This window comes from Heliangelus exortis, chromosome 1, assembly GCF_036169615.1.
Source record: "Heliangelus exortis chromosome 1, bHelExo1.hap1, whole genome shotgun sequence".
NCBI classification, from domain to species: domain Eukaryota; kingdom Metazoa; phylum Chordata; class Aves; order Apodiformes; family Trochilidae; genus Heliangelus; species Heliangelus exortis.
The window spans coordinates 117869764-117896086 of record NC_092422.1 but is presented as its reverse complement, the minus strand read 5'-3'; the positions used below and the strand labels follow the sequence as shown (position 1 = coordinate 117896086).

At 45.0% G+C, this 26323-nt stretch overlaps 3 protein-coding genes across 14 annotated transcripts in view; 1 reads left to right on the top strand and 2 right to left on the bottom strand.

Annotated features, from left to right (window-relative positions):
• Nucleotides 1–300: 300 nt before the first annotated feature.
• Nucleotides 301–8863, bottom strand: TENT5C (terminal nucleotidyltransferase 5C). 5 transcript variants are annotated; one of them, XM_071761069.1, is made up of 2 exons: nt 8816–8863; nt 301–6226 (listed from the first exon to the last, which is right to left on the bottom strand). In XM_071761069.1, the coding sequence occupies exon 2, from the start codon at nt 6198–6200 to the stop codon at nt 5028–5030; it is 1173 nt and encodes a 390-aa protein (XP_071617170.1). In that variant the 5' UTR covers nt 6201–6226; nt 8816–8863; the 3' UTR covers nt 301–5027. The 5 variants fall into 5 exon arrangements, with proteins under 5 accessions (XP_071617170.1, XP_071617143.1, XP_071617180.1 ...); XM_071761042.1 differs by lacking the exon at nt 8816–8863 and adding an exon at nt 8755–8811; XM_071761079.1 differs by lacking the exon at nt 8816–8863 and adding an exon at nt 8728–8803.
• Nucleotides 8864–15367: 6504 nt separating this feature from the next.
• DUSP12 (dual specificity phosphatase 12) lies at nt 15368–20410 on the top strand. Of its 7 annotated transcripts, none has more exons than XM_071761019.1 (6): nt 15368–15666; nt 15781–15966; nt 16697–17015; nt 18135–18386; nt 19066–19115; nt 19714–20410. In XM_071761019.1, the coding sequence occupies exons 2-6, from the start codon at nt 15943–15945 to the stop codon at nt 19873–19875; spliced, it is 807 nt and encodes a 268-aa protein (XP_071617120.1). In that variant the 5' UTR covers nt 15368–15666; nt 15781–15942; the 3' UTR covers nt 19876–20410. The 7 variants fall into 7 exon arrangements, 6 of the variants coding, with proteins under 6 accessions (XP_071617120.1, XP_071617113.1, XP_071617130.1 ...); XM_071761012.1 differs by having other exon boundaries at nt 15776–15966; XM_071761029.1 differs by having other exon boundaries at nt 15529–15666; nt 15776–15966; nt 18290–18386; nt 18929–19115; nt 19714–20099.
• Nucleotides 20411–22678: 2268 nt separating this feature from the next.
• ATP6V1A (ATPase H+ transporting V1 subunit A) overlaps nt 22679–26323 on the bottom strand; it is a 27938-nt gene continuing 24293 nt past the window's right edge. For both annotated transcript variants that reach the window (XM_071760958.1, XM_071760966.1), the window contains 3 exons: nt 26133–26227; nt 24802–24973; nt 22679–22923 (listed from right to left, as the gene is read on the bottom strand). In XM_071760958.1, coding sequence (XP_071617059.1) covers nt 22831–22923; nt 24802–24973; nt 26133–26227 — 360 coding nt within the window. In that variant the 3' untranslated portion in view covers nt 22679–22830. The remainder of the gene's footprint in view (nt 22924–24801; nt 24974–26132; nt 26228–26323) is intronic.

Sequence of the window (26323 nt, the reverse complement as noted above, 5' to 3'; positions counted from 1 at the left end):
AATTGAGGCATGATAATGGTCAGAGAGAGCAAAAATGGTTATCTAGAAACTCACTATAATGAAAAGTGAAAGATGAATCACACTTCACTTAACTGACTAATATTCATTAAGTTGAGGCAGATACACATACATTCATGGGGAAAGAGTGCCTTGAACAACACCTAAACCCAAGCATTACTGTGTACCCCATCACTATTTGTACCACCACCACCCCAGTGTATCTATCTACACACAGACTGGCAATTAAGCTCCACAAATACTTCTTCAGCACTATTTAAATGCAAGAAATGAGGCAAGCAGCTTTTAGCATAAATTTATTTGCACAAGAAATTCAGAATCATTAAGGTCCAAAACCCAATTTCCAATAATGACAAGTGAACACCACAGTGCAGAACAGTAGACAAAGTTACTGTAATCAGTCTCACATTTGGGCTCATCACAAATGCAAATATTTCTAGTACCTTGTTTTGCCAGCTTAAAAAAACAAAAAACAAAGAAAATACCACACAAAACCTAATACAAAACAGAAAAACAACTCACTTCTTCCAAAGACCTGCAAGACAGATTTTCCAATAGCTGACTTCTTTTAATAGTAAAAAAAAAAAAGCTAAAACTTATGAAAAAAGGCCTTAATTTCAACAGAAAGTGCAATTTTAATTACAAAGAGACAAGCCCAATCAAGATGCTTGTGAGTGGCCTTCCTTCCAATATGAGAGGAAAAAAAAAAAAAAAGTACTCCAACCATTTCTCCAAACCTTCTATAACTATAGCTCTTCATCCCATCTTATAATTAGTTTCAATGAAATTAAAGAACATATATGAAACACACTTCACAATATTTAACACGTGGTTGGCCAAGACTTGGGTGCAAAGGCTAGAAGTACTGCTATTAATTTGGCTCTTCAGGGCCTAAATTAGACAAAGATGCCAGTGCCTATGGTCACCATGCTTATTACTGTGCCTAGCAGTTATGGCACCCTGACTAAATGAGTTGAGTGAAAGGGACAGTAAACAAGTGCTATCAGTGCACTAACAACTTAAAACTGAAGCAATTTTTTGTCCAAGTTCTTTTGCAAGAGGTCTTTTCCTAAGCACTGTACAGTGATAAGCAGAGATCACTACCAACATTAGTTATTCCAGTGATCAGAAACCCATAAAGCCCATGCACAAAACATCAAATGTTTAACATCAAGAGCTCAATCCCAAAACATGAGCCTCGAAGTTTCAACAAAAAGCTTTAGGTATTTTGGGCTAGATTACAATACTATCTACTGCTTTGTAGATGAGATTATTCAGATGTGAGCAACTTTTGGAAAATTTTCAAACTCATGCAGTAGTGTTCTACCCCCAGCTTAGTGACTGATTAAATTAGCTAAGGACAAACACAGTAACAATTAAAGCTTGAGCTGAGGGAGCATGAAGTATGCTTTGCCTCACAACTTTTCAGAGTGACCATGGATCAGCATCGGTATTTTAAAGTGACTAAAAACCCAGTCTACTACTAGGTCTCCTTGGTAGCATCTTTATCAAATAAAAAGAATAATCTTACAATGAGAAATATCCACCAATGAACTAAGTCAAGGAGAACTTGGCAATAAATATTGACAACTGCTGCTTAACCTCAGGCTGGCTTAGCCCAGCCAAGCTTAAGTTACAGGAAGAAAACAGCTATTTTAAACCACAGACTAGCTTACCCGAAGCCTGGTCCTGAGGAATGATGCACTGATACGAAACTTGCAGTCTAACGTTACTGCAGTTTGTTTTGATACCCCAGAGGGATTGTGTTAGGGTAATAGCCTGAAGTACAGTAGTCTTTCTGTAGCCTCCACTTACCACACAGATGAGCAACAGAGGATAGAGCTGGTTTGCAGAGGCATCATTAAGCCCTGAAGGGAGACTGAATCAAGCAGGCAGCCTAGCCTAGGGTCACCACTTCTAACTTTTATCTAGCACTCACTCACATGTACTCCCTGCTGCAGGAAGGAACTCGAACCAGCTAGCACATACCAGCAAATCAAGCCACTGCCACGTGCAGTATCAGGCTGTTAGGACAGCTTGAAACAAGAAAGGGTAGGCTGCTATCAACACACTGATGAGCAGCTGAGTATTCCAGCTCTACCTGCCAAGCCAGGATGATGTTCAAGGCAATAAGCTGAACTGTGTCCCAGCAATCCCTTATATGGTAGGGCCAATGCAATAGGTGCCACTCAAGGATTCTGTTTATTCAACTATTATTAAACTACAAGTATTATTAAACTATTCAAAAGTTTAACATACAAGCCACAAAGCATCAGTGTTTCTAATATGCCAGAGCAACTTAAGAGGCAGACAGGGAACATAGCCAACTGCAAAGCTTAAATCCAGGAATTCATCTGTTCAGAGAGCAGCCATTCAACATAAAGCTTTCTTTGAGGCCTCAGTAGTAAGTTACATTAGCAAAAGCACGATATCTATGGCAGAAAACTTAAGTTCTCCAAAATTCTCTTTCAGTAGGAATCCATTTGTCTTTTTTCTAGCACTTCCTTTACCAACAGATGCACCCAGCCTGATGTTCAGCAGCCAAGGCATTCAAAGGACTAGTAAAATGCAAGTCTGTCTCTTTCAAGCTCGTGAGGACACCTCCTGAGCACCCAACCACTTCTACCTGAGCTGATGCACAGTAAATTTCTGAAGATCAGACATGAGTTTGCATAAAACAGATACACAGGTCTAAGCTATTTGATATGCAAATCAAGCATGTCTCTCTAGGCATTTGTTTATTTCCGCAATGGATGTAGCAGAGGTTGGCTTTTAAAACAGCTTTTTAAGAGATGATAGCAATTACAAACTCCTAAAAAAAAAAAGGCTTCCTTCTTCTACTGACACTCTATACTAAGCCAAGTACTGCATACAGAAGTTATTCATACCTAGGTTTGCATTCCAGCAGGAAGCCTGTACTAGTTTTAACACCCATGGTAACACTGGCTTCATGTTAGTTTTTACAAAGCCTTCCAAAGACTCAAAAGCCTTGGGTGAGAGATGCCTCATCTGTAAGCTACATAAAGTCCAAGCCACAGTTAATAAAAAACACTGGATTCACTTTCAAGTTTAGCTACTTCGGCTGACTATTCAGGAAGCCTTTCATGAAAAAAATCACAACAGAAGACACCAAATTATTTCTCAATTTGCTACTGAGCTTGCTTAAAAGGCTGTTAAAAAAGCTAAAGCATGCTTGGCAATGGTCTGCTCTGTAGATCGTATCCCTCTCTGCCTTTCTATGCTAAAAGAAGCCTGAACAAAAGAGTAGCCTCACTGCTCTACTGAGGCAATCTTTATGAAGTGGTTAGGAAAAGTGAGAAAACTTGCAATATAACTAGAAGGGTATGGTCCTATGAGGAACAGGCAATTTTTTACTGCCATTTAAGTGCAGCACTGCTACTTTTTTCCACTTTGAACAGTAGCCATACATTGGTGTTTTATTTAAGCTGAGAAGGTAAAGCAGGCATTTTGTTTCATCAGGCACTTTGGTCTCATAAGCTTGCAGAGACAGCTAGAAGTCATAAAAAAGGTTTTGCAAATAAGTATTCTTAAACATTGAAACAACACCTATTAAATAGCTCTAAGATTTGCCTTTCTAAGTCTATTTCTCATGGTTAAGCAAAAGAAACAAGATCACTTGCTAAATGCATTTTCACTATTGCAATTCAGTGAAAATCATACAGATAACAGATAACATAGTACCTCATACTGCTATATACATAACTGGGAAATTTTTTAACTCCCTTATAAGGCACAGGAATTTCAAAACAGCAAGTTCAGCCCACACCCTTTAGGAAGGTCAGCCTCCCATTACTCCAAGGAAGTACATACTCTCCCAGAGGCTGTTCTGAAAACAGGGGCTGACTGTGGAGACATACAGTCTCTGTGAAGAGCTCTGTTCAGTGTTTATATACATCTTCAAGTGAGGGTTAAGGCCAGTAAAGAGAAAGAATTTTACTCTAACCATTCAAAATACCATCTCATACAGTGACCAGGTGATAGAATAAACTTGGAAACTCAACCCTTATCTGGTGACAAAAGAACAAGCCTTCAGGACCTGCCTGAAATTGTACAAAAAGAAATTTTTGGGGGGAGGCACTTCACGAATTTATACTGTGGCAGGAGTCCACATCATCCTGCAACTCACAGTAGTGTGTTGGAGATTTTTTCGGGGGGGTGGTGGTGTGTTTTGTGAGTTTTTTGCTTGCTTGCTTGCTGTGGACCTTTGAGAAAGTAAGCTGGGCCAAACCTGAGTGTAAGAGCTGCACTACTTGCCAACTGTGCCAATAATTTTGAGAAATGTAGTCAAAAAGGCTTTATCTTGAGCCTGGATTTAGCAGTCTTTTTGCATCCTAACTATTCAAAATGTGGTTCCAATGCTAGATTAAGGCTTTAATTCCTCATTTCAAGTACTTTTCACATTAGCAAGTTTTAGAACACATTTTGGTGCATGCTTAGAGATGCCACCTTCCAACTTTTGGTACTCAAGAAAAATTTAGCCAGTTTATGCTTGAAAGACAGATTTAGTAATCCAACTTCAGCTTCCAAGAAATTAATCTTGAACTTGAGGCAGGACCATATATAAGAAACCTTATTTGGACCCTCTACAAGATAGACAGTATCTACAGTTACCAGTTCTACACAGCCAAAAAGTAAGCAGCTCAAACACAACACAAGCCTACTCTTGCACAATTATCTCAATAGAAAGTTGGCTAGAACTTAAAATGAGAAATTGTAGAGTAATGAGGTTAGGCAAACAGAAATTTTGGTGCTACTCCTCTTAATATTTGGCTGCTGGTTCTCTTCTCCGAATGAAGAGGTAATAAGGCTTCTTGGCATTTGTAGAGCAGGTCACCTGTTTGCATATTCCTACTGCACAGCAGGAAATGGACAGTCCGATGCAGTTGTGTTTCATCAGAAAATCTCAAACTGAAAGTTATTTCTTGTCTATATACACTCAGCATCTCAGCCTTCAGTAGCCTCCACTTAAGAACACTCAAGTGAAACGATCAATTGCAAGGCAACCAAGTAGGGTAGGACTGGCTGTATGGCATAGGAGCACTTGCAAGATAGTAGTTGCTGAAGTTTACATCACTAACGTAGGGTGCTGGCTGGTAATAACAGGTGACATTAGTGGCATTAGGGATGATGTTTTGTTCTGCCAGCACTTTGAGTGCTAGCAGTGAAATCAAGTTGAGAGTCTGCCTTCGCTCGTGTCCCATGAGACAGACGGTGCTCTCGTTCACCACCCTGCGCAAAATCATGAGGTAGTCATATTTGCTCCTCTCTTCTTTGGAGAAGTGGTTGTGGAGGTAGGTCTCCAGCTTGCGCTGCTGATCCAGGATGTCTGGGAAGTCTATGAAGAACCGGGAGCACATGTAGCGTTCTAATGTCTTGATCTCATCCTTATCCATGGGCCTGAAATCTCTCACTAAGAGGTTACTGTACTTCAGAAGCCCACCACCTCGGATCTCTTCAGGATTTTTTGTAGCTATCAACTTGTTCTGGAGGTGATCAAAAGCTGCTTCAAAGTCTCCATACATGCTCTCCCCAATCACAGTTGGATGGAAGTGCTCAGACATGGGGGTTTCCGAGTAGTCGTAGTAAAAGAGCAGGGAATCCAGTATGATTTGGAAGGAGTCCACACTGAACTCAAACTGTCGTCGGATACAGTCTACAAACTTCAGCTCTACATTCCTGCCATGTTTGTTGGAAAGTGATATCAAGCTCCAGCGGTCTGACTCTGTGTACACTTTTACTAGCTTCTGGATGTAGGCTTCCTTCAGTGTTACTGGACTGATTTTTAGCTTGCTTACTCCTTCCGGTAAGAAATTCAATAGGGATCGCAACACCACATCTCGAACTAACTGAAACTCTGCCTCACTTGGAAGAGAAACTTGAAAAATGAGATCCAGGTCTTTGCATCCCAGCCCATTATCCTTGACTAGGACATGACCAGCTGCAGAGCCATTCAGACGGACATCACGTACCACAATCCCTGCTTCACTCAGCCTGCTCCGAACAGTTTGAACGATGTCCTTCAGAGTTATCTTCAGTGTTGGGAAGTTACCTCGTCCATGGATTGGAACCACCTCTGTAAGAACCTCATGCAGGCGGCTGACCTGCTCCCAGTTCAGTACACTGCATGACATATGGTCTGCATCACTTCCTTTGCCTGCCATCCTAAGGTTTTTCTTCTCCAAAGAAACTGTAGGGAAGTGGAATATAAAAAAATTACAAGTCAGACTTTGCTTACACTGCCTAGATAAATCCTATGCTCTGGTTTTGTCTACACACACAAACTAGAAAGAAATAATTCTATAAAATGTTTATTATTAGCAAGCATTTCACCCAAAGTGATACACAGCTTCTCTATTGGTACAGGCAGAAAAATTTTGTCATCATTGTCCTTTTTTCAAAAGATAGAATTAACTACTTCAGCAAAGCAGTTTGTGTCAAAGGCAAATTATCAAAGATGACACATAAGCCTGACCTTAGTTTAAGATCATCTGCATCACCAGCTGAAGCCAGATGAGCTGTAAGTGCAAAGCACTTCTGAAAGTTAAGTTTTGAACTTGTTTCATTATACTGAAAGCTCAAGCTGCTCCCTCCAACTAACACAACATCAAAAGACACTCAGGTGTTAGTTTCAGGGCCTGGACATCCAGACCACTGAGTGCACTTCAACTATGCCAGAGACAAAGATTTTTTCCTTTTCACAGAAATTATTCTTTTCTCCACCATCCTGTATCTACCACTCATGGTAGATCCTGAATAGAATTTCAGCTGCTCAGTTTTGGGGGGGTTTTGTGCATTTGTGGAGGTCAAACAAGCTTGTAAGAGTTGGCATATATTTAGATGATGGATAGGTGTTATGTTAGCATTACTCTTTAAGACTTCAGAACCTCATAGACCAGACTTTGTCTGAACTTTTGCACTTGTTTTGAAGAGTCTTGTCATAGCTGACCAGATCTTTCTCTTATGCGTAAGTTACTTGTGTTTTGAAGCATGTAGATACTTATATCTGTTCTACAGTCATGCAACTCCAACTGGTATTAATACACTTCTCTTTTTAACACTTCCAGGTTTCAGTTGTGGCTAGGTGGCTTCCTGACAGATACAGTCTAATTGGGATCTCACCTTCTTCTGCCCCAAGTACTTCGGAGGACTGCAGCTGCCAAGATCAGACTAGTCCAACTTAAGGGGCAGTTAACTCTTGCCTACCCAAGCTATTTAAAACCCAAACACATAGTTTCCTGACAAGCACCAACATGCATGGGACACTTTTTAAGCAAGACTTGAAGAGCAGCTATTGTAATTCTATGTCTATCCTGCTTAATATTTGAGCAACTCACCTGACCTGTCAACTCCTTTACAGAGGACTCTAATCCTAAACAAAATACACAGTGAGGTAAAAATGCTCCTGGAGAAGCAATTTCTGCCCTTGGCACAAGTTGCTACATTACAAACTCTGCTGCTGTGGGTCACATCAGCACCAGCAGGAATGAAGAAAACTTGTGATTCACAAGATGATTACCCCAGTACAGATCAAGGAGTTTTTCATACTCAGTCTTTTAAGGCTGCAACACAGCATAGACCCAGAGGCATAAAGCCTGCCAGCAGCTGCCCTCAGGCACTTCACATTAAAGTACAGTTTCATCATAAACCCACTGTATTTTCATTAGATCCTTCAGATCACTAAATAATACAAGAATCTTCCATGACTTCTAGCTTAAGCTCTAAGTGCTTTCAGCTACTAATTCTGAAAGTGTTCCCTCTACACCTTCCTGTTTGTAGCCTTTGCAGGAGTCAAAACACAGCTCACCCAGTGCCCAGAAAAGACCAGGAACTGTGCTTCCCACCACACACACATACTTTGTTCTGCTTGCTGATCTTCACCTAGGAGAGTAAAGCATGTTGCTGCCCTTGTGGGGGGGGAACGAGGTACTTCATTTCCAGTTCAGTAGAGAGTTTAATTCTCAGACTGTCAAACAACAAAGCCTTCCACCCCCAAAGCTCTTGCTTGTTTGACTGCTCTGCAAGACTTAGGTTAGTGACAAGATCTGAGTAACTTCAATGTATCTTCGAGGCTTGCAGTTCACATGCCTCTAGTTTCACGGCCAACACTTTCTATCACAAGAAGATCCAATACCTGAAGATGCTCATTCACGAGTCAGAAAACGACTCTGAAGCTGAAATGAGCACTACCTACTTTTAACACCAAGAGTAAAGACTATTATAGCTTCAAACCTGAGGCAGAAAGAGCGAGGACAGCATTCCCTCACCTCCCTCACGATGAGACACATCGCTGCAGCAGGAGGTTTCCCGATAAGTACACTATTATCCCAATAATAACACACCACCTCAACAGGCTCAGGCGGCGGCAGGCAGCAGCACCCCTTTGACACCGGAGCCTTACAAGTTCCCCTCGAGCCCGCGCGGGGCGGCAGGAGCGGGGGAGCTCCAGCGACCGTTAACGGACATTTCCCCGCGACAGGAGCTGAGGGAGCCTCGCTGTACCCCAACGGGCAGCTCAGGGTCCGCACTCACCCGGGGCACACGGAACTCTCCTTGAAGCCGGTTTAAATAATAATAATAACAACAATAATAATAATAACAATCACAAACGCGCTTTTCTCGAGGAGATGCCTCACGTCAGTGAAAGCCCCCCGCCAAGCCCTGACCCGATGCCTCTTTCTCTGTCCCCACCTCCCCCTCCGAGTTCTCGGTGCTCACCTCAGCCCCAACACCGCACCCTGAGGGACCGCGCCAGCCTCGCCCGCGCGCCCTGCCTGACCCTCGCGCCCGCCTTTTATCGCCGCCCGGCTCCCCGGCCCCGGCCCCGCCCCCCTCTGCCGTGAGGTAACCGGCGGGCGGGGCGCGAGGCGGGGGCAGCAGGAGTGACCGCCCCCGCAACGGCCGCAGCGGCGGGGCTGCCCCGCCACCCCAAACCTTTCCTCCTCCCCCTCCTCCGGCCCGGGGGTTTTGGGGTAAGGAGCCCTTCCTCCCCGCCTTCAGGGACTTCCCCACAGCTCTTCTCTCCCCCCCCCCCCCCCCCCACTCTTGTATGTACGACTGGACACGGAAGAGAAAGCAGGGCCTGAACGTTTTCAGGGAGTAAGGGAAGACAGGGAAGTGAAGCGCAACGGAAAGCAGGATGTGGTACAGCATGGCTTTCCCAAAGGTACCTTGCCTTGAGCCGAACTGTCACCAAGGTGTGTGGTGCGATCGACAGACGGGAGGGATGGGAGGCCACCCAGAGGGACCTTGACAGGCTTGAGAGGTGGGCCCATACAAACCACATAAAGTTCAACAAGGCCAAGTGCAAGGTCCCACGCATAATTACAAGTTCCTGTGGAGAATGGATTGAGAAGAACAGTGAGGAGAAAGACTTAGGGGTGCTTTATGAAGACAAGCTCAACTTGAGCCTGCAATGTACACTTGCAGCCCAGAAAGCCATCTGTATGCTGGGCTGCATCAAGAGAAGCGTGACCAGCAGGTCGAGGGAGGTGATTCTCCTCCTCTACTCTGCTCTCATGAGGCCCCCCCCCACCTGGAGTGCTGTGTCCTGTTCTGGAGCTACCAACATAAAAAGGACATGGAGGTGTTAGAGTGAGACCAGAGGAAGGCCACAAAGATGATTGGAGGACTTGGAGAACCTCTCCTATGAAGACAGGCTGAGACAGTTGAGGTTGTTCAGCCTGGAGAAGAGGATGCTCCTGGGAAACCTTATGGCAGCCTTCCAGTACCTGAAAGGGTCCAACAAGAAAGATGGGGTGGGACTTGTTGCAGTGGCATGGAGTGATAGGACAAGGAGTAATGGCTTAAAACTAGAAGAGGGTAGATTTAGGTTAGACATTAGGAAGAAATTCTCTAGTGTGAGGGTGGTGAGATGCTGGCACAGGTTGCCCAGGGAAGCTGTAGCTGCCCCCTCCCTGGACATATCCAAGGTCAGGTTGGATGGGGCTTTGAGCAACCTGGTCTAGTGGGAGGTATCCCTGCCCATGCAGGAGAGTTGGAACTAGAAGAGCTTTAAGGCCCTTTCCAGCCCAAACTATTCTATGATGCAGCTAAAATTTGCAGGGTTTGCTGAAAAGTTTGCTGCAGTGTCACATCAGAAACAGCCAAATGATGAGGATCTGCAAGGATGTGCTTGCAAGGCAAAAATGTTGAAACAGCGAGCTACTGAAAACCTCAGTTGATGAGCTGGGGGGAGGCACTAGAGACATGGAGGAGGGTGGAACTATTAGGAAGCAATGGATAACTTGGAGATACAGAGTAATAAAAATCACCTACTGTTAAATAGTAAATGGTGCAAGATTATGAACTGCAGGAATGAAAGGTATCAGTTCTGCTGTGAACCTTTGATGTTCAGCAAAAGAGGAGAGAAGGAACGAAGAGCCTTTTGTAGGATAGTCAGGAATCAGTAAAGGGGGAAAAAAAGCAAAATTGGTCCTAGGACAGGCCAGTTGAGCTGGTAAGGGTAAAAAAAGGGATTTACAAAACATTGAGCAAAAACCCAACACATCTGTTACACTGTTTGGTCATACACAGTCAAGAAAGATGAATTAAAACTTGCACACACATGGAGAAGAGCTGACCTTGTAAAAGGAAGTGAAAAGCTCTTTGTCAAGTAAACACAATTGGACTTGCTTTGTTTTTCCAACAAAGCCAAAGCTGAACAGGAATATGGATGAGTTGCTTTATTTCTGTATTATTTTTTCTCCCATAGCACACCATTGGGATAGCTAACAGGAAACAAAAAGAAGATAACACTGACACAAGAATCTGGTTCAAGGCAAGTTACCATCTTTTTGTCTGATGATTTTGCCTATCTTTCGTCTCAGGCACTCAGAGCAAAGCAGGAGGGATGTAGCAAAATAAAACTAACTGGTTTCAAGATGGAGCTAGAAAAGAAAATACATATGATTGGAGTGGTATGAGCTTGTATGTGAGGATCCAGATTATTTTTTTTTCCTGATTTTCAGAAACAAGAGAGAGAGTTAGGGAACTCAAAAAGAAGTAGTAGCAGAAATGATGGAGGTATAACCACCAGTAAGGAAATGTCTCTCCTGGAGGTTAAAATAGAGAATGGTCTCCCCTCTTAAGAATATTTATTTAGCAATATTACAGATGTTAAGGTACCAATAATATGTTCACACTTTAAATTATTTGCTTACAAGTTCTTGTTTCACAAAAGTGCTTGTAAAACAAAGAGTTATCTCAACTCTACCTGAAAGATCAGATAACTGAGGTGTTTTCTGCCTCCTCTGATTTGCAGACCATGAGTATTTGTCAGTGGAAGTGCAGCACTCTCTGCAGTGAACTTAGACCTCCTGAGAACACATTTGTTATTTTTAATCACTTTTCATTGGTACCACAGAAGGGGTCCCACTGTGGGACAGGATTTTAAAATGCTATTTAAAGCCTGCTGGAGTAGACTCCTGGGTAAATTGCAGGAGAAATGAGGAATGCATCTCTGAGTAAGGAATGTCTAGGAGAATAAGTCCGCTTACCCCAGATGAGAGCCAGCCTTCTGCTATCCAGCTGACACTGCCTGTGCAGTGGATTGCTGTGATGTGAGGATGGAAACATGGAAGCACATAGCCCATGAGTGGGAAGAGGGATTAAAAAACATGGATTACTGTTCAGGTGCTCTGGCTGCCAAAGTGTCTCTGGCGTGGACCCAGACCCAGCTCCAGGGTACAATCTCAGCATTTAATATGTATTTAGGACTGACTTTCCCACTATCAGCTGTAAATCCAATTCTAGGAAGAAGTCACCTATGATCCCAATCTTTGCAAGGCATTCTTTCTCCAAGAGTGTCCGAGATACAAATTCCTGTCAAAGGGCAATGAGTGGTGGCAGCCACAGTCCCCCTCTGCCCGTGGACGACTACCATTTCACCCTTCTCCCATAGCTGTTCCATGCCTCATCTCTGCCCATGTCCCCAGTGCCTCCTCTCAGCTATGGTCCCTCGTTGTCTGTGTGAGTCTCTGAGAAATGCACAGTGGGACCTGTTTCAAAGGGTTTTTCAAAGAGAGGATGGGGTAGGAAGAAAGACTAAATGGCTCCTCGGGTGTCAGTGTGAGAGGGGGACAAGGGTCTGGGAGCTGTCAAAATAGAGGCAAGTATGTAGTTTTATGAATGCAGTGCAACTTGTTCATTTTAATCCAGTAAATAGGGCAGCAAATTTGGCAGAAGAAACACACTTAAAAACTTGTGAGTCGGCTCAGTGACCTGGCACTGTTGGATTAGTTTCCTTACATTATGCATTGCTGAATGTAACACGTCATTACAAATCTTTGGGTGCTACAGCTCTTAAAGCCGTAAAGTGAAGCAGAGCTATTAATACACGGTAGTAGTAGCTGTCATGATCCATTCTGTAATTGAACATCAAATCCGCAGTTGGGAAAGTAATTTTCTCTGGCATGGAGAGTAACTGCATGTCTGCAGATGCTGAGAGCATGGAGACAGGTAGGAACGTCTCACCCATGTGGGGCTATGGTGACATCCTCCTATGGAGTATCAAAAGTGAGCCCCTTTCTCTGTTGCTAAATGCCTTTATAAGACTGATTGCTTCCTGTGGGCATGTGCAGCAATCCTTCCAATAAATGGATAAAAGTAGAAACATGAAGCTCAGTATTGATGCACAGAATGTACTGATGCAGGGAGTATCAGTCTTTCAAAAATCTGAGGTTAAATTTTCCACTAGAAGCACAGTGACAGCTGGGAAGTTCCTGTTGTAAGGGATGAGATACTGCTGTGTAGGGCTTCCCAGCTCCCACCAAGTTCTGAGCTCAGCAAAAGCCAGAGACACCCCTTCTCCAAGGAGCAAGAAATGCCACCAGGCCCCTTCACCAACAGAACCTGTGCAAAGTGCGAGGTCCAAGCTCCTGCTGTATTCAGACACCAGAAGGGCCCAGAAACCCATAGTTGCTGTCTCTCACAAATGTCCTTTTGAAGGTGTCCCCACCCATTAGCCCTTCCACTGTTTTACATGCCACCCCTGGCAACTTGGGCTGTGGGCTGCAGGCTGCAGGCTCTTCTTCTCATTAACTCTCTGACGTATATACCCAAAACTGCTTTAAAGCCTGAAGGAGCAGAGCTGCTCAGTTGTGTGACAAAGCACACTGGCAAAATTCTTCCAGCAAGGAAGACACAGTTAGGCCTCTGCCCAGGCCCCTGGTGCTTCTGGTTCTGCAACAGAAGATTCAGTTTTGCCGATGTGGTTGTGCTGTGAGGCTCCAGAGTGGGCAGCCCAGGGAAACCCGGCATTTTCCCTTGCGAAGTAGTAGGGCAGACACATGCTGAGATGGAATGCACTCACTGGAGCGAGTGGGCAGCAGCCCATCATCTGACTTGTTTTTCCCTTGCACCTGAGCTTGCCCTGAATGCTTAATTAGTCACAGAGTTTCCTGGAACCTGGGGGAGAATAAAACCGTCAAAAATTACAGTGGTGCACAAGAAGACAGGCTGAAGAAGGGAGGCAGAGGTAGGGGGAGAATGAGGGTTTGCAAATCAGACTGAAAAAATATTTTCTCTATTTTGGGAGTCATGAGCAAACTCTTGAAACATTGCCTCATGCTGCAGGTGGCAAACACAGCAAAGGGATTTAACAAAGAAACGGAGAAGGTATTCAGGGCCTGCAGCCTGAGTCATATGAAGCTCTTACATGCTGCCTGTGGGCTCTGCCCCATGGATTTTGGACTTTCCCCCACCACAGGTTTTCACTCTGAAATTGCATCTTTTCCACATTCCTTCATCATCCACGGACTGAGCCAGTGCAGAGTAGTGTACTGGTCACACTGTGACTGGACCAACCCCCTGCCAGTCTGCAGCTACAAGCCCTGCCTCTGCTACTGGTTTTAGTTGCAGATGGTCCTGTTTGCCTCTGCAAACTCACAGACTGAGGGGCCCTTCATAACAGAGATGATTAACCATTTCATAGTACTCATATGATCCTTGTGTAATATAATTGTGCTGTAAGACTGATAGTCCCTTCAATGAATTGCACTTGCTGGCAGACTTTCCTCAAACCTCTCTCTCGACTGATTATCCAGCATTTCCTCATGGTAGCCTGCTGTAATTAACTGCTTTCATGACTAAAGGTCCTTACACAGTTTGACGTGTCTTTCTTTTCAGTATACTTTTTTCCCCTGATAAATTATAGCAGCTCCTGCTGAAAGCTTGTATGATTTTTTTAAGGCTTTTTCAGAAGGCCCTTTATTTCTAGCCAGTGACAATGGCAACTGGAAAGGAGGTTTTGCACAGTTAATGCAGTTCTACATCTTAAAATAATCTAAGTAAGAGCTGTCAGAGATTTCTTGTCCTTGGATACAGAATCACAGAATATTAGGGGTTGGAAGGGGTGTCAAAAGATCATTGAGTCCGATCCCTCTGCCAGAGCAGGACCACGTAGTATAGGTCAGACAGGAACCTATCCAGGAGGATATTGAATGTCTCCAGAGAAGGAGACTCCACAACCTCCCTGGGCAGCCCGTGCCAGTGCTCTGTCACACTCACAGTGAAAAAGCTTTTTCTTATGTTAACATAGAACCTCCTCTGGTCCTGCTTGCACTTGTTACCCTTGTATCACTGGACATCACTGAGAAGAGCCTGGCTCCATCCTCCTGACACTCACCCTTTATATATTTATAAACATTAATGAAGTCACCCCTCAGTTTCCTCCAAGCTGAAGAGACCCAGCTCCCTCAGCCTTTCCTCATATGGGAGATGTTCCACTCCCTTTATCATCTTGGTCACTCTGCACTGGACTCTTTCAAACAGTTTCTTGTATCTCTTGAACTGAGGGGCCCAGAACTGGGCACAATATTCCAGATGTGGCCTCACCAGGGCAGAGTAGAGGAGGAAGAGGAGAACCTCTCTCAACCTCTCTCAACCTCTCTAACCACCCCCCTTCTAATACACCCCAGGATGCCATTGGCCTTGGCCACAAGGGCACATTTGCTGGCTCATGGTCATCCTTCTGTCCACCAGCACCCCCAGGTCCCTTTCCTCTACACTGCCCTCTAACAGGTCAGTCCCCAACCTATATACAGTCACGCTCTTTCCTTTGTGTCAGGTTTATGCGATTTGAAACATCCAAAGAGGGCTGGAGCAGGTTGCTAGCTGGGCCACCACATAATCACACAGGCACGAGGGCAAGTATGGCAAGTGCAGCAGGATGACAGCAAACTTTAAGCTGCAGTGGACTGGCACTCTCAAAAGCCTTGGGGCCCATCTCAGTTATAAGGAGACACCTTGTTCTGCTTGATGGGCCAACAGCACTACACGGGAACTGCACAGCTCTAGAAGCCCTACTGTCTATTGTCTACTGTCTATTGTCCTACTGTCTATTTCCCAGAAAAGCTGACAACTGGTGCATGCTCCCTGCTGGCACTGGTGATGGAGTCCTTGATGAGCACACAGGTAGCATCCTCCTCTGCCTTTCTTTAACTGAGAACATAAAGGATATAGCTTTACCATTGCTCTTTCTAATTAAATCTGACATTTTACCTCTTCTCAGAAATTTGCAGTTTGGCCTGTTCTGGGGAAAACCTGCAGTGACGTGGCAGATATGTCTTTGGACAAAATGTCTTGAAGAGGAAGTGAAGCACTGGGGTCTTTGGAGACAAGAAGGAAAAGGTAAGGCTGATGATATATTGGATGGTAATGTTTTGCACAGCTGCCCTGCTAAGGGACATTATCCTTACCTATGGGAGGAAAAGCAAGGCTCTGTCTTCTTTTGCCATAGAACAGATCTGAACCTTATGATGGGAAGAAAAATGTGGCAGCACCAGGATTTCTGCATTGACCCACAGTCTTCAGCTTTCAGTGTCACATGAAGCAAGCCTTGGAATCAAGGAAATTACCAGAAAATAGTATGACTTTTGTCTACAATGTATCATATTTCAGTGTTGAATGCAAGTCATAGCTCAGTTACTGGTAGGAAATCAGAATAAAAATATGGATTTAGTTAAAGCCCCCATCGTTACAGGCCTGGCCAGGCGGCCCACAGGTGACCCTCACACTCACCCGCCCCACCGCTACGAGCAGCACCGGCTCTGCCGGCCTCCCCAGGCGGCTCCCGGCTGTCCCCTGCCGGCGGGACAGGGGCCCGGGCTGCGGAGGGACGGGGAGACGGAGCCCGGACTGCTACCGCCCGCCGGCAGCGCCAGGGTCTCCATGGCAACCGTCGTCAGCCGGGCGAGGAGGAGGGCAGGCGCCATCTTGGGAGGGGCGACCCCGCCATCTTGGGGGCGGTGCTCTTTCCTTAGCGTGGGGCGTGCCGCCATGTCGGCGGCCTCGGGTTGCCGGGGCGGCGGGATGGTGCGGGTGTTGCCGGGACTCTACGTGGGCGGCGCGGAGTCGTGCTCGACCCCGGAGTCGCTGGCGGCGGAGGGGGTGGTGGCGGTGCTGACGGTGGACGCGGAGGAGCCGCCGGCGGTGCCAGGGGTGCGGGCCATGCACGTCCGGGCGCGGGACGAGCCGGGCGCGGACCTGCTGAGCCACTTAGACGACTGCGCTACCTTCATCGGCGCAGCGCAGGAGGGTGGCGGTGCCGTCCTCGTCCGCTGGTGAGGGCCGGGGCGGCGGGGACGGGGGTCGGCTGGTACCAGAGCCCTCCTCCGGGCCGCGCTCCTCAGGGCCGGGATGTCCTTTCCTTCCCTTGCAGCCAGGCCGGGGTGAGCCGCAGCGTGGCCGTGGTGACCGCCTACCTGATGAAGACGAAGGGACTCGGCTGGGAGGATGCCTACGCTGCTGTCAGGGCTTCCAAACCAGACGCCGAGTGGGTCTCCATCCCTTCCCGCCTCACGCTGTCCCCCGCCTGCCCGGCGCCCCCTCAGCCCCGCTCTCCTCTCGCCCCTGCCGCAGGATGAACCCGGGTTTCCTGGGGCAGCTGAAGCTCTACGAGGCCATGGGCTGCGCCGTGGACAGCACCAGCGCCCTCTACAAGCGGTACCGGCTGCAGGTGCTCACGGAGAAGTACCCCGGTGAGTGGCGGGGGAAGCGGCAGGACCGCCTGCCCGGGGCTGCGGGGCCGTGGTGCGCGCCGGGAGCAGCGGCCTAGAGCCGGGGGGAGTGCTTGGAGAGTAGCTTGGGGCAGTTCCAAGACAGCCCACTCAGGTGGGATCGTCTATCCTGAAGTGAACACAAACCTGAATGGGGCCTACAGGAAAGCTTGAGAGAGACTTTACAAGGGAATGAATTGATAGGACAGGGTGTAAGGGCTTTAAACTGTAAGAGGGTAGTTTTAAATTAGACATTAGGAAGAAATTATTCCTTGTGAGAGTGGTGAGACACTGCAACACGTTACCCAGAGAAGTTGGGGATGCCCTCTCCCTGGAAGTGTTCAAGGCCAGGGTGGATGGGCCTTGGTTGCTGGATGGGCAACCTGGGCTAGTTGAGTGCAGGGGGGTTGAAATGAGATGATCTTTAAGGTCCCTTCCAACCCAAACCATTCTGTGATTCTTTGACTTGGAGTCAACCCTCCGAGCAGCCAAGCCCTGAGTTAGCTAGGCAAACTCAAATTCACATCCTGCTGGATCTAGAGAATCATAGATCATCAGTGGGGAAAATAGCATCTTTTGACACATGTATGAGAAGTAAGATCCATAAGGAACAGTTCTCTTTAGCAAAATGCAGAAATGGTAAAGGTCAGTTTTCCTGATTCCTATGTACCTGGCTAGACAAACTTAGATTCCCTAAAATGAAGTCAAGTGAGATAATGTTGAAATCAACATACAAAATAAACTTTCATACTTGTAAAAGGTTGATTGTAGTAGTAATGTGTGCATCTGTGAAATTTTATAATAAAATAATAACAGCTTTTTTGCAAGATCTCAGTGTTGCACATTCATCATGAAAGTGCTGTCTCCATTTATGTCTCATTCTTCTTGGCAATTCCCACTGTTAAGTTGACTTTCTGTATTGTGTGCACTAACAGGTTGGTAGAACTGTAAAAGCTCCTCCTCTGCCTTTCTGTTTAACTGAGAATGTAAAGCAAAATTCAACTATTTTACCACTGCTAAGCCCCAAATTTAGATCCCATTTCCTTGCCTTAAGTGAATCCCAATCTTAGGTGTGGTGGGATGAGTTTCTTTCATTTTTAGCTTACCTTATGGAACCAGTGAGTGGACAAGTGACTGCCAAGAAGGTAACTTCTGCATGCCATGGTGGGGGCAGAGGTGCAGCACTGCCTTGTCCCACAGAAATGCAGTGTGGCTGCATTGATCTGATCCACAACTTGGTATTGACCCCTCTGCAGAACTTCAAGACTTGCCCCGAGAAGTCTTTGCTGTTGATCCAACCAGTATATGTCAAACTTCAAACACAGAGGTTCTCTACAGGTGCAGGAAATGCAGGTACTGAACCTTTTATATTTCTCCATTAATTTTGAAATTGACTCAAAAGAAAAACAGCCCATGTAAATCAATGGCGTGTCATAATTGTCAGGACAGGGGTGATCTCTTCCCTAAGTTTCTATATACAAAAAAAGTAGAATGAAATATCTGACAAAATACAAAACCTTTTGTTTCTTTGTGTTATGCAGCACCTGTGCAGGCTAAACTGCCACATTCTGTAGGTGGCTCTGTGAAGTTGCTTGAAACCATTACTTCCAGTTTGTTTTTGACAATGTGTTTCTTTAGAAGAAAAGTGTATGGATTTGGGGGATTGACTAAATTTTAACTACCTTGGATGGATTAATTAAAAGTGAAATTGAATAATCCTCTTACCTAGGTGTAGGCTTCTTCAAGTATATGAGAATATATTCAAAGTTTTTGTAGGTTGGAATTGTTCGAAAATTGATCTATGTGAGAGACAGCTATTTTCTGTTGTCTGTAGGTTTCTCCAGTAAAAAGAAAAACTATTACTTTTTTTTCTTTCTCTCTGTCATGGAGGGCAGGCGAGCTTTGTTCCGTAGTTCCAGTATTCTGTCCCACGAGGAAGGAACCGGACCAACAGCCTTTGCTCACAAGAGGATAACAGACTCTGCTCGGCTTTCCAGTGATGGCCGTGAAAAGTGTACTTCTTACTTCACAGAGCCAGTGCAGTGGATGGAGCCAGCATTGCTTGGAGTAATGGAAGGACAGGTAAAGGGGAGCTTTATTTTTATTTATTATGTACTTTATTAACTTTATTTTTCAGATGCTGTTTTTTTTTCTTTTTTCGCAAAGGCAGAATAAATTCTTTCTGTTCCTGATGCAAAAGCACCTACACAAGGACTTAGGTCTCCCAGCCTTTCTGGCCTGAATTTTGCATCTTACAAATGGATTCTTTTATGTTTAATATCCTTTTATAAGGAAATGAGCTGTTGATCTTGCTGGACTGAGAACACTGGCCAGGGTGCTGGAGAGGGTTTGTCTCCTGTTTGGTTTCAGTATGAGAGAAGTTTTGGGGACTTTAAAAGCCATTGTGGTCTTAGGCTGACAGAGGCTTTCTGCAGACTGGCAAAACTGCTCAAACCACACCCTCCAGATCCTCCCTTCTGCCAGCACAGCTGCCTGCTACACCTCAAGGCATAGCAAACACCAGCCATACCAGCGTAGCTTTTTTGCCTGTTTTTCACCCCATTTACCTTCAGTTAAGCGTTAACAAGGGAAAGAGCTGGCTCAGCACAGGTTATCACAATACATTTTAAATAGACCTAAATCTGCATGCACCTTGGTGTGGGTCATGTTTTTCTTGCAGCTCCTGTGTCCCAAGTGCACGTCAAAGCTGGGCTCCTTCAGCTGGCGGGGTGAGCAGTGTTCCTGTGGCCGCTGGGTGACTCCTGCCTTCCAGATCCACAAAAGTCGAGTGGATGAAGTGAGGATGCTACCAGTTGGTAACTTCCAAGCTGCCATGACCTGAACTCATCCCTTCCCTTGAGGGATTTCTTAATGTCTGCAGAGAACTGCTCTCTCCTCTGTGGATGCCAGGAGCGAGCTTGGGACTTCCACCCCTTTGTAATGCAGTGGAATGACTTGAGCCTCCGCTCCGTTTGAGCTTGCTGTATCTCTAATTTATGAAAAATAGCAAAAGCTTCCACCAAAGAGGTGTTAAACAGTGGTCAAATATATGCAGAAATGCCTGAATGTGAAGTTTTTAGTATATTTTCACTTCATCTGTTGCTATGTCTCAACTCTGTATTTTAAAGGATAGGTTGTAGCTAGCAATGCTGCTTATCTTCTGAGCCTGAAGTTCAAAGCAGTTTGTCTGAAACACACAGCTGAGATTTTAGATAGTGTGTTCCGCAGCACAAGGTGCACATCAGGGAACTACTTCAAGGCTCAGCAAAGTGCCATAAAATGGTACAATTGCAGTCACGTCCGAATGCGTGGCAGGTACGGGGAGTGAAGGCAAATTCACACTTGTATTACAATAAATGCAGTCTTTCCCCTAATAATATTAGCTACACTGTAACTCTTCCTTTCATGTCATATCTGAGGTAAAAATGCAAGCTATACTGGGATGGGGGAGCGGAGGTAAAATGTCCCAGCCCTGTTGCTATTTACAATTTTAAAGAGATCCCTAAACTGCAGTAAGATTTCAAGGATGCACAATATGCTCTGTTCATCACTGTGGCAGTTTTGGTTTGATAGAAGAAAATGAGACAGAAAGTCCTACTTTTAAGCCATTCTCATTACCTCCAGTGGTGGTTTTTTTAAATTTATTTTTTTTTACACAATTTCCAGCAACATACATTATGAAATATACAAGATAAAGTAGGTGGTGGGGTCCTTCCCCTCTTTTCATTCCTCCTGCAGCTGCGGAGGGAAGACTTGCAGGACACAGTGAACATCAGAATCTCAACACTGAAAACAAGACACGAACCAAAAAATGACAAAAATATATATATGAAACTTTGAACTGGTCACACTTCAGGGCCAGGTACAGCACAATAAATATTAGAACTGTATTACCTTAGACATCTTCTGTAAAGTTTATAACATCCTCTATGTAAAGAGATAAGAACATCTGTTTTCTAGCATGAAATGCTACATAGTACAGTGGTGAAGGGTACAAACAATGAGGAATCCAGCAAGGGCTTGAATGGTGACTACTCATTCACACATGCTCATTGGTAAAATAAGCAGCCTACACCGAAAGTTTAGTGAGCTGTAAACTTAACCATTCACTACCAGAATATCAGCTGGAGGAGTAGCTCCTTTTGTGAGAATCAAAAATAATTAATCCCTTTAAGTTTCAGCTGGGCTCTGCCTGACAAACAGCGAGTTGGTATCAGAGTGGAAGTGTCAGCATTTGGTCCGTAGTGCGAGATCGCTTTGCATCGCTACTGTTCAAAGTTGGCAGCTGGTGGAAATACTTTGGTGCAGAGTTAACACTTACACAGCCACGCCACCAACAACAAATGGTTATTTGTCATGAAACCATGACCGTAACGAAGCAGCAGATGTCAGCTGGAACCCAGCTGGGCACAGAGCACTGCATGGCAAAGCAGCACTGGATGCCTCCTGACACGAGTGGGAGAGTCTGGAGGAGATGCCAGTGCTTCTCTCTCTCACTCCACAGCAATGGTGTGAGTGCTGGGCTCTTGGAATCTGACAGAAAGGCTGCTCTATGCTCATTCCTCATCTCATACTCATTTTGCCAATAAACAAGCCCAAGATACAGCAGTATCAGCTGCTTGAAAGCATGCTTCCAGAACACACAGAAGTTGACCAAAGTCACTGGTTTCTCTTGCATTGTAATCAGCAAGGCAGGAGTAAATATACTTTGTACTTGTGAACCTTCCCCCTGTTCATCCCCTGCCCCCAGAAGTGTATTATCAGACATTCCTCTTACAGGAGAACTGGGGACCTTCTGTGCCACCACCAGACAGGTCACTTGAGCACAGGTGGAGGAGGAAGGTTAAGCACAGGCTTTCCTTTCCTCAGCATGCCAGACCTGGGCATTGCACTGGGAGGCAACTGCACTGCCAGACAGAGCACAACTGAGAAAGGACTGTGCTCGTGGTCCACACACATGGCATCACTGTAACTTGCTGTATATGTCCTGCAGAACATGGCAGCAATCACAAGCTTCACAAACAAGCAGCTGAGCAGTGTGAAATCTTGTGAGCGGGAGCAAGGAGGTACAATTCTGCTGGAAGCTGAGCACCTATGGCTTTGATTTTAGCTGATGCCAAGTCCAACATTCCTATCTGTATTAAGTAGGAAAATAAAACTTTCTCCAGTGTACAAAAGTATACTGGTCACTTGTTCCTGCTCATCTTCTAATTTGTCCCTTCTTAGAGAGACCACCACATTTCAATACCAACAGACTCAGCTGGGGGTTGCACAAGGGACAAAGTAGTAAAGAATTTTTGGTTGTATCAACAAGTCATCAGAATATTGTCAAAAATTCTGTTTCCGAATAGGGAGTTCTACATAATGATAGTCACTTAAAGTGCCAGATGTAAATGCCCTTACGACTGCCAGCTCACAGTGTACCGTGTGACTACATCAAGATCAACACTTCCTCTGCCAGTACAGCTCAACTGGTTGTTACATCCCAAGGTGAAAAACTGTTACCAGGAGAGCTGGGAGAGGCAAGGTGAAGTTCTTCCCACCCGAGAAGTGTACAACAGCATTTCTGCACTCAGCCAGGCCCATTCACTCATCACACACCATTTCAGACACGCCAAGCAATGCCAAACACAAACTAAGAGGAATGTTTTGTAAGGACGCTCTTGAGTATGAACAGGGAAAACACAGGGGTATTTATCAACTCAAGTACTGTTGCATCATTCTTGTAAGGTAGGGAAGCAGAGGAGCTGAGATGAGGAATTGAGAGGACAAACTGGAGTGGTCACAGAGGTCGAGTCTAGTCTTCCAGACTGCGAAATGCATTCTGCATATCCTCAAACAGCTGAGCATAGTCCGCCTTGATTTTTGTTTCACCATCTTTGACTGGGTCCTGAATGACAACAATAACACCACAAACAAACAGATATATCAGGAAAAACCTCAGATACTTAACATAATCCTGCTTTGCCAGTGCTGTAATTTCTCTACCTCAGGATTAACACTTGCTGACTGCAGAGCAGGCATTACAGCTCCATCTCTGCCTCCTGCCTGTCTCACCAACAGCCACAGGGTTTAAATCTCATCCCCTTCCCAAGGCCAGCATGGCAGAATGGATACTGGACAGAGATTTGGTTTTTTTTCATGGGCAGTGCTTACTTTATTGAAAAAGAACCGACCTGTTAAGGATTAAGTAATACTGAGGGTCTCAGTTGATGCTGTGTGGTTCAAGAGTTGCAGCGATTAAATGACAGCTCCTATCCCAAGCCAAATGGATTAAGCATTCATGACTAAGAAATGCTCAGCTGTACTTCGTGGGATGCAATCCCCGTAAGTGCAAGAGTTACTTTGCCATCACTTGGAGGTCGTTCAGTTCAAATTAAAATCTCATTGTACAATCATAACAAGCTCACAAACATCTTAGTACAGCTTTTCTCAGAATAGTTATCGTGAAAGACAAGGGCAAAAAATGTAACAACTGGCTTTGCTCTGGGGCTGCAAGGCCTTCCCTACAAGAAGAATCAGCTGCCAGGCTGTGAAATCTGTTCAATGTCTTCACCATTACCCCTCTCACCACTACAGTCCTCTGGTTCTGTGCAGCTCTTGGGGAACACAGAGGACTTACATGTGTGGATGCACTATTCCATCATCTCTCCTAAGTACACAGACCACGGGATTCAGAACATTTGAATTCTCACACCTTTTAGACTGTTACCCAGGAAACTTAATTTTCCTTTCGTAAATATTACTCAGGCAGCTGGCTACACCTAACATGCATTTGCCCTCTGGATTCCTGTCTTTAGCCATGCTGCCCACTGCTCTGCTGTATGCCAGATGTCTTCCAGTTTGTAAAAAGTGTTATTACTTCTATCTCTATATAGCCACCTCTCATGTTATCAAGTGTATCTTATGTTCTTGATGCTTTGGGGATATATACCAGGAACCACTCATTGCAGAAACAAGTCACTACCCTGCAGGAACAGAATACCTTGGCACACCAGATCATCTGATTTTAAACTTAAGTTATAACAGAGTAAGCACCATACTTCAGAGAATATTCCTTAGCTACTTTAACACCAGCCAGCACCACAGGTTACTGTTCTATCAGTAAATGCAATGCCAGCATGCCCTGTATGAGTTTTAGGGAAGCTGTACTGAAAAAAGATGGCTACTGAAGTTACCAGAGCAGGTGCTCCATGGGACTTGCTTTCTATTTAGCCCATGTTTAAGTTACTCTTCCTTTCCTCTCCTCCTAGTCACCTGCCTTAGGCCCTGAAGCAAAACATGGGGGGACATGTAGGATGTCCAGCATTTCTTTCCTTAACTTCTATTTAATATTGATCAACATTTCTATCATTCACACTCCTGTATTTAAGGAAGCAACTTTTAGGCCTCTTACAGTAGTCTGGTACAGCCTCTGGTAGTAGTCTCCTTAGAACATGTTATAACTTTTTACAGAGTTTTATCATCAAAATCCCAAAACAAAAAAGGTGCTTGTAATATTACCACGAATATATGTAACATAAAAGAAACTACTGAATAGGGGTTTGCCAAGGTTCTGCAGCCAGCACCCCCCAGCTACTTTTCTGTACTGACCATTTCTGTGCTCATTAACTAAAGCCAGTTCTTAAGTGCATTCAAAATTACTGCAAAAACCTCTGTTCATAAACCTTTCTCTAAGGCAACTGTTGACTACCTTTGAGTGTAACAGCCTTTCAGAGGCACTGGAAGCTCCCAAAAAGCTATGCAACCCAGCCCCTCACAAACATACCTTGAACTTCATGGAGGTAAGTCTGTAGAGAATTTCACTCATGTTCTCTCGGATGATGGACCACGTGATCTTATTGTCACTCTGGGCTGTGGTTTCTACAGCACGGCGTGCCATGTCATAAAATGCAATCATATTGGAAAGCATTCCCACGGTTTTATAGAAAGGGCAGAATCTGGTGCAACGGAAGAGAATCTGTCAGGTATTTTGGAACGGTTAAGAGGACAAGGCTTTGCTCCTGCCTTCACAACTCTGAATCACCCGAGAAAGAGTGCTGGCCTGCTTCACTCCAGGTATTTTTAGTGCATGCTGTCACAGCAGAGAGAGCGCCTCTGATAGGTCCCACATTTTTAATAAGGGAATCGTAGGCTAAGAGAAACGTCCTGAAGTTAGATTTCTGAAACAGCACCCAAACACTGTGCAAAACAGGAGAGAACAGGCACATCCCTGTACAAGGCTCATATTTCACTATGTGGCAATGCTAATAAGAACGGGAAGACACCAGAACAGCCAATGGAATTCCTCTTTCCTGTTTTGTCCATCATGGGACCAGGCTTCTCCAAGCAGCCTGGGATGGCCCGACAGCCCTGCAAATTTCTTTGCTCAGAGGAAAGGGAGTGTTTCTATGATAACAATACTCCACACACAAAAGGTACCTCATTGTAATTTATACACCACACCATGCTGCTTCCTGTGCTATCCCTACTGCATACTTCCATATCTGCCCTAATTACCTGATCACACCTCATTTCAGAATCATGCATGCCTCAATTTTTAGTGATGAAGCATTTCAAAACCTCCTGATCTACATGGGCTGGAGAGTGAGATGAAGTACAAAAGGCCCCTTCTCAGGCTGTTAAAACACATGGATAGCATGGAAAGAAGCAAAGCAGACAGTGATAATAGGCATTGCACTAGGGAAAGATCCAGTAAGTTTGATAGATTTAATGTACTTAGGAATTATGCAGCAGTAACTAAAAGGAGATTCTATGCATTTCTAGAACAAACAGGAGGACTTTGGGTTTTGACTGTGAAAACAGAGAGCTGCTCCTCCTCCAAAGGAGCACATGCCGAACTAGAAATATTGACTAACTGAACAATAGAGGAGGGTCTGGAAAACTCAACGGGTATGACTACATTTGGAAAATTTGAAAAACCCACGCTGTGGGTAAGACAATACCCACGCTGCTCAGCTAGGCCTACCTAAGAACAGTTCTTCCATTTTTTTTATGGGAAGTAAAATTGATTCTGTGCTGATCTGTTTCCAAGTAAAACAGCCACCAAAACCCAGGCTACACAGGACCAAGAGGGCAGAGTGGTCAGTCAGATCTCACCTGTCATATGGCGTATAACCATTCTGTTGCAAGAAGTCATCTTTTATCAGCTTGGCAACCTCCAAGGTAATTTTATCAGTTTCTGCCAAGGAAGCCTAGAAAAGCAAGATGCACTGTTAGCTTGGTACTCAAGTCTATGAAGACATGGTACATCCTGCCCAAGAACCTCTATCTTTCAGTACCTGTTATAC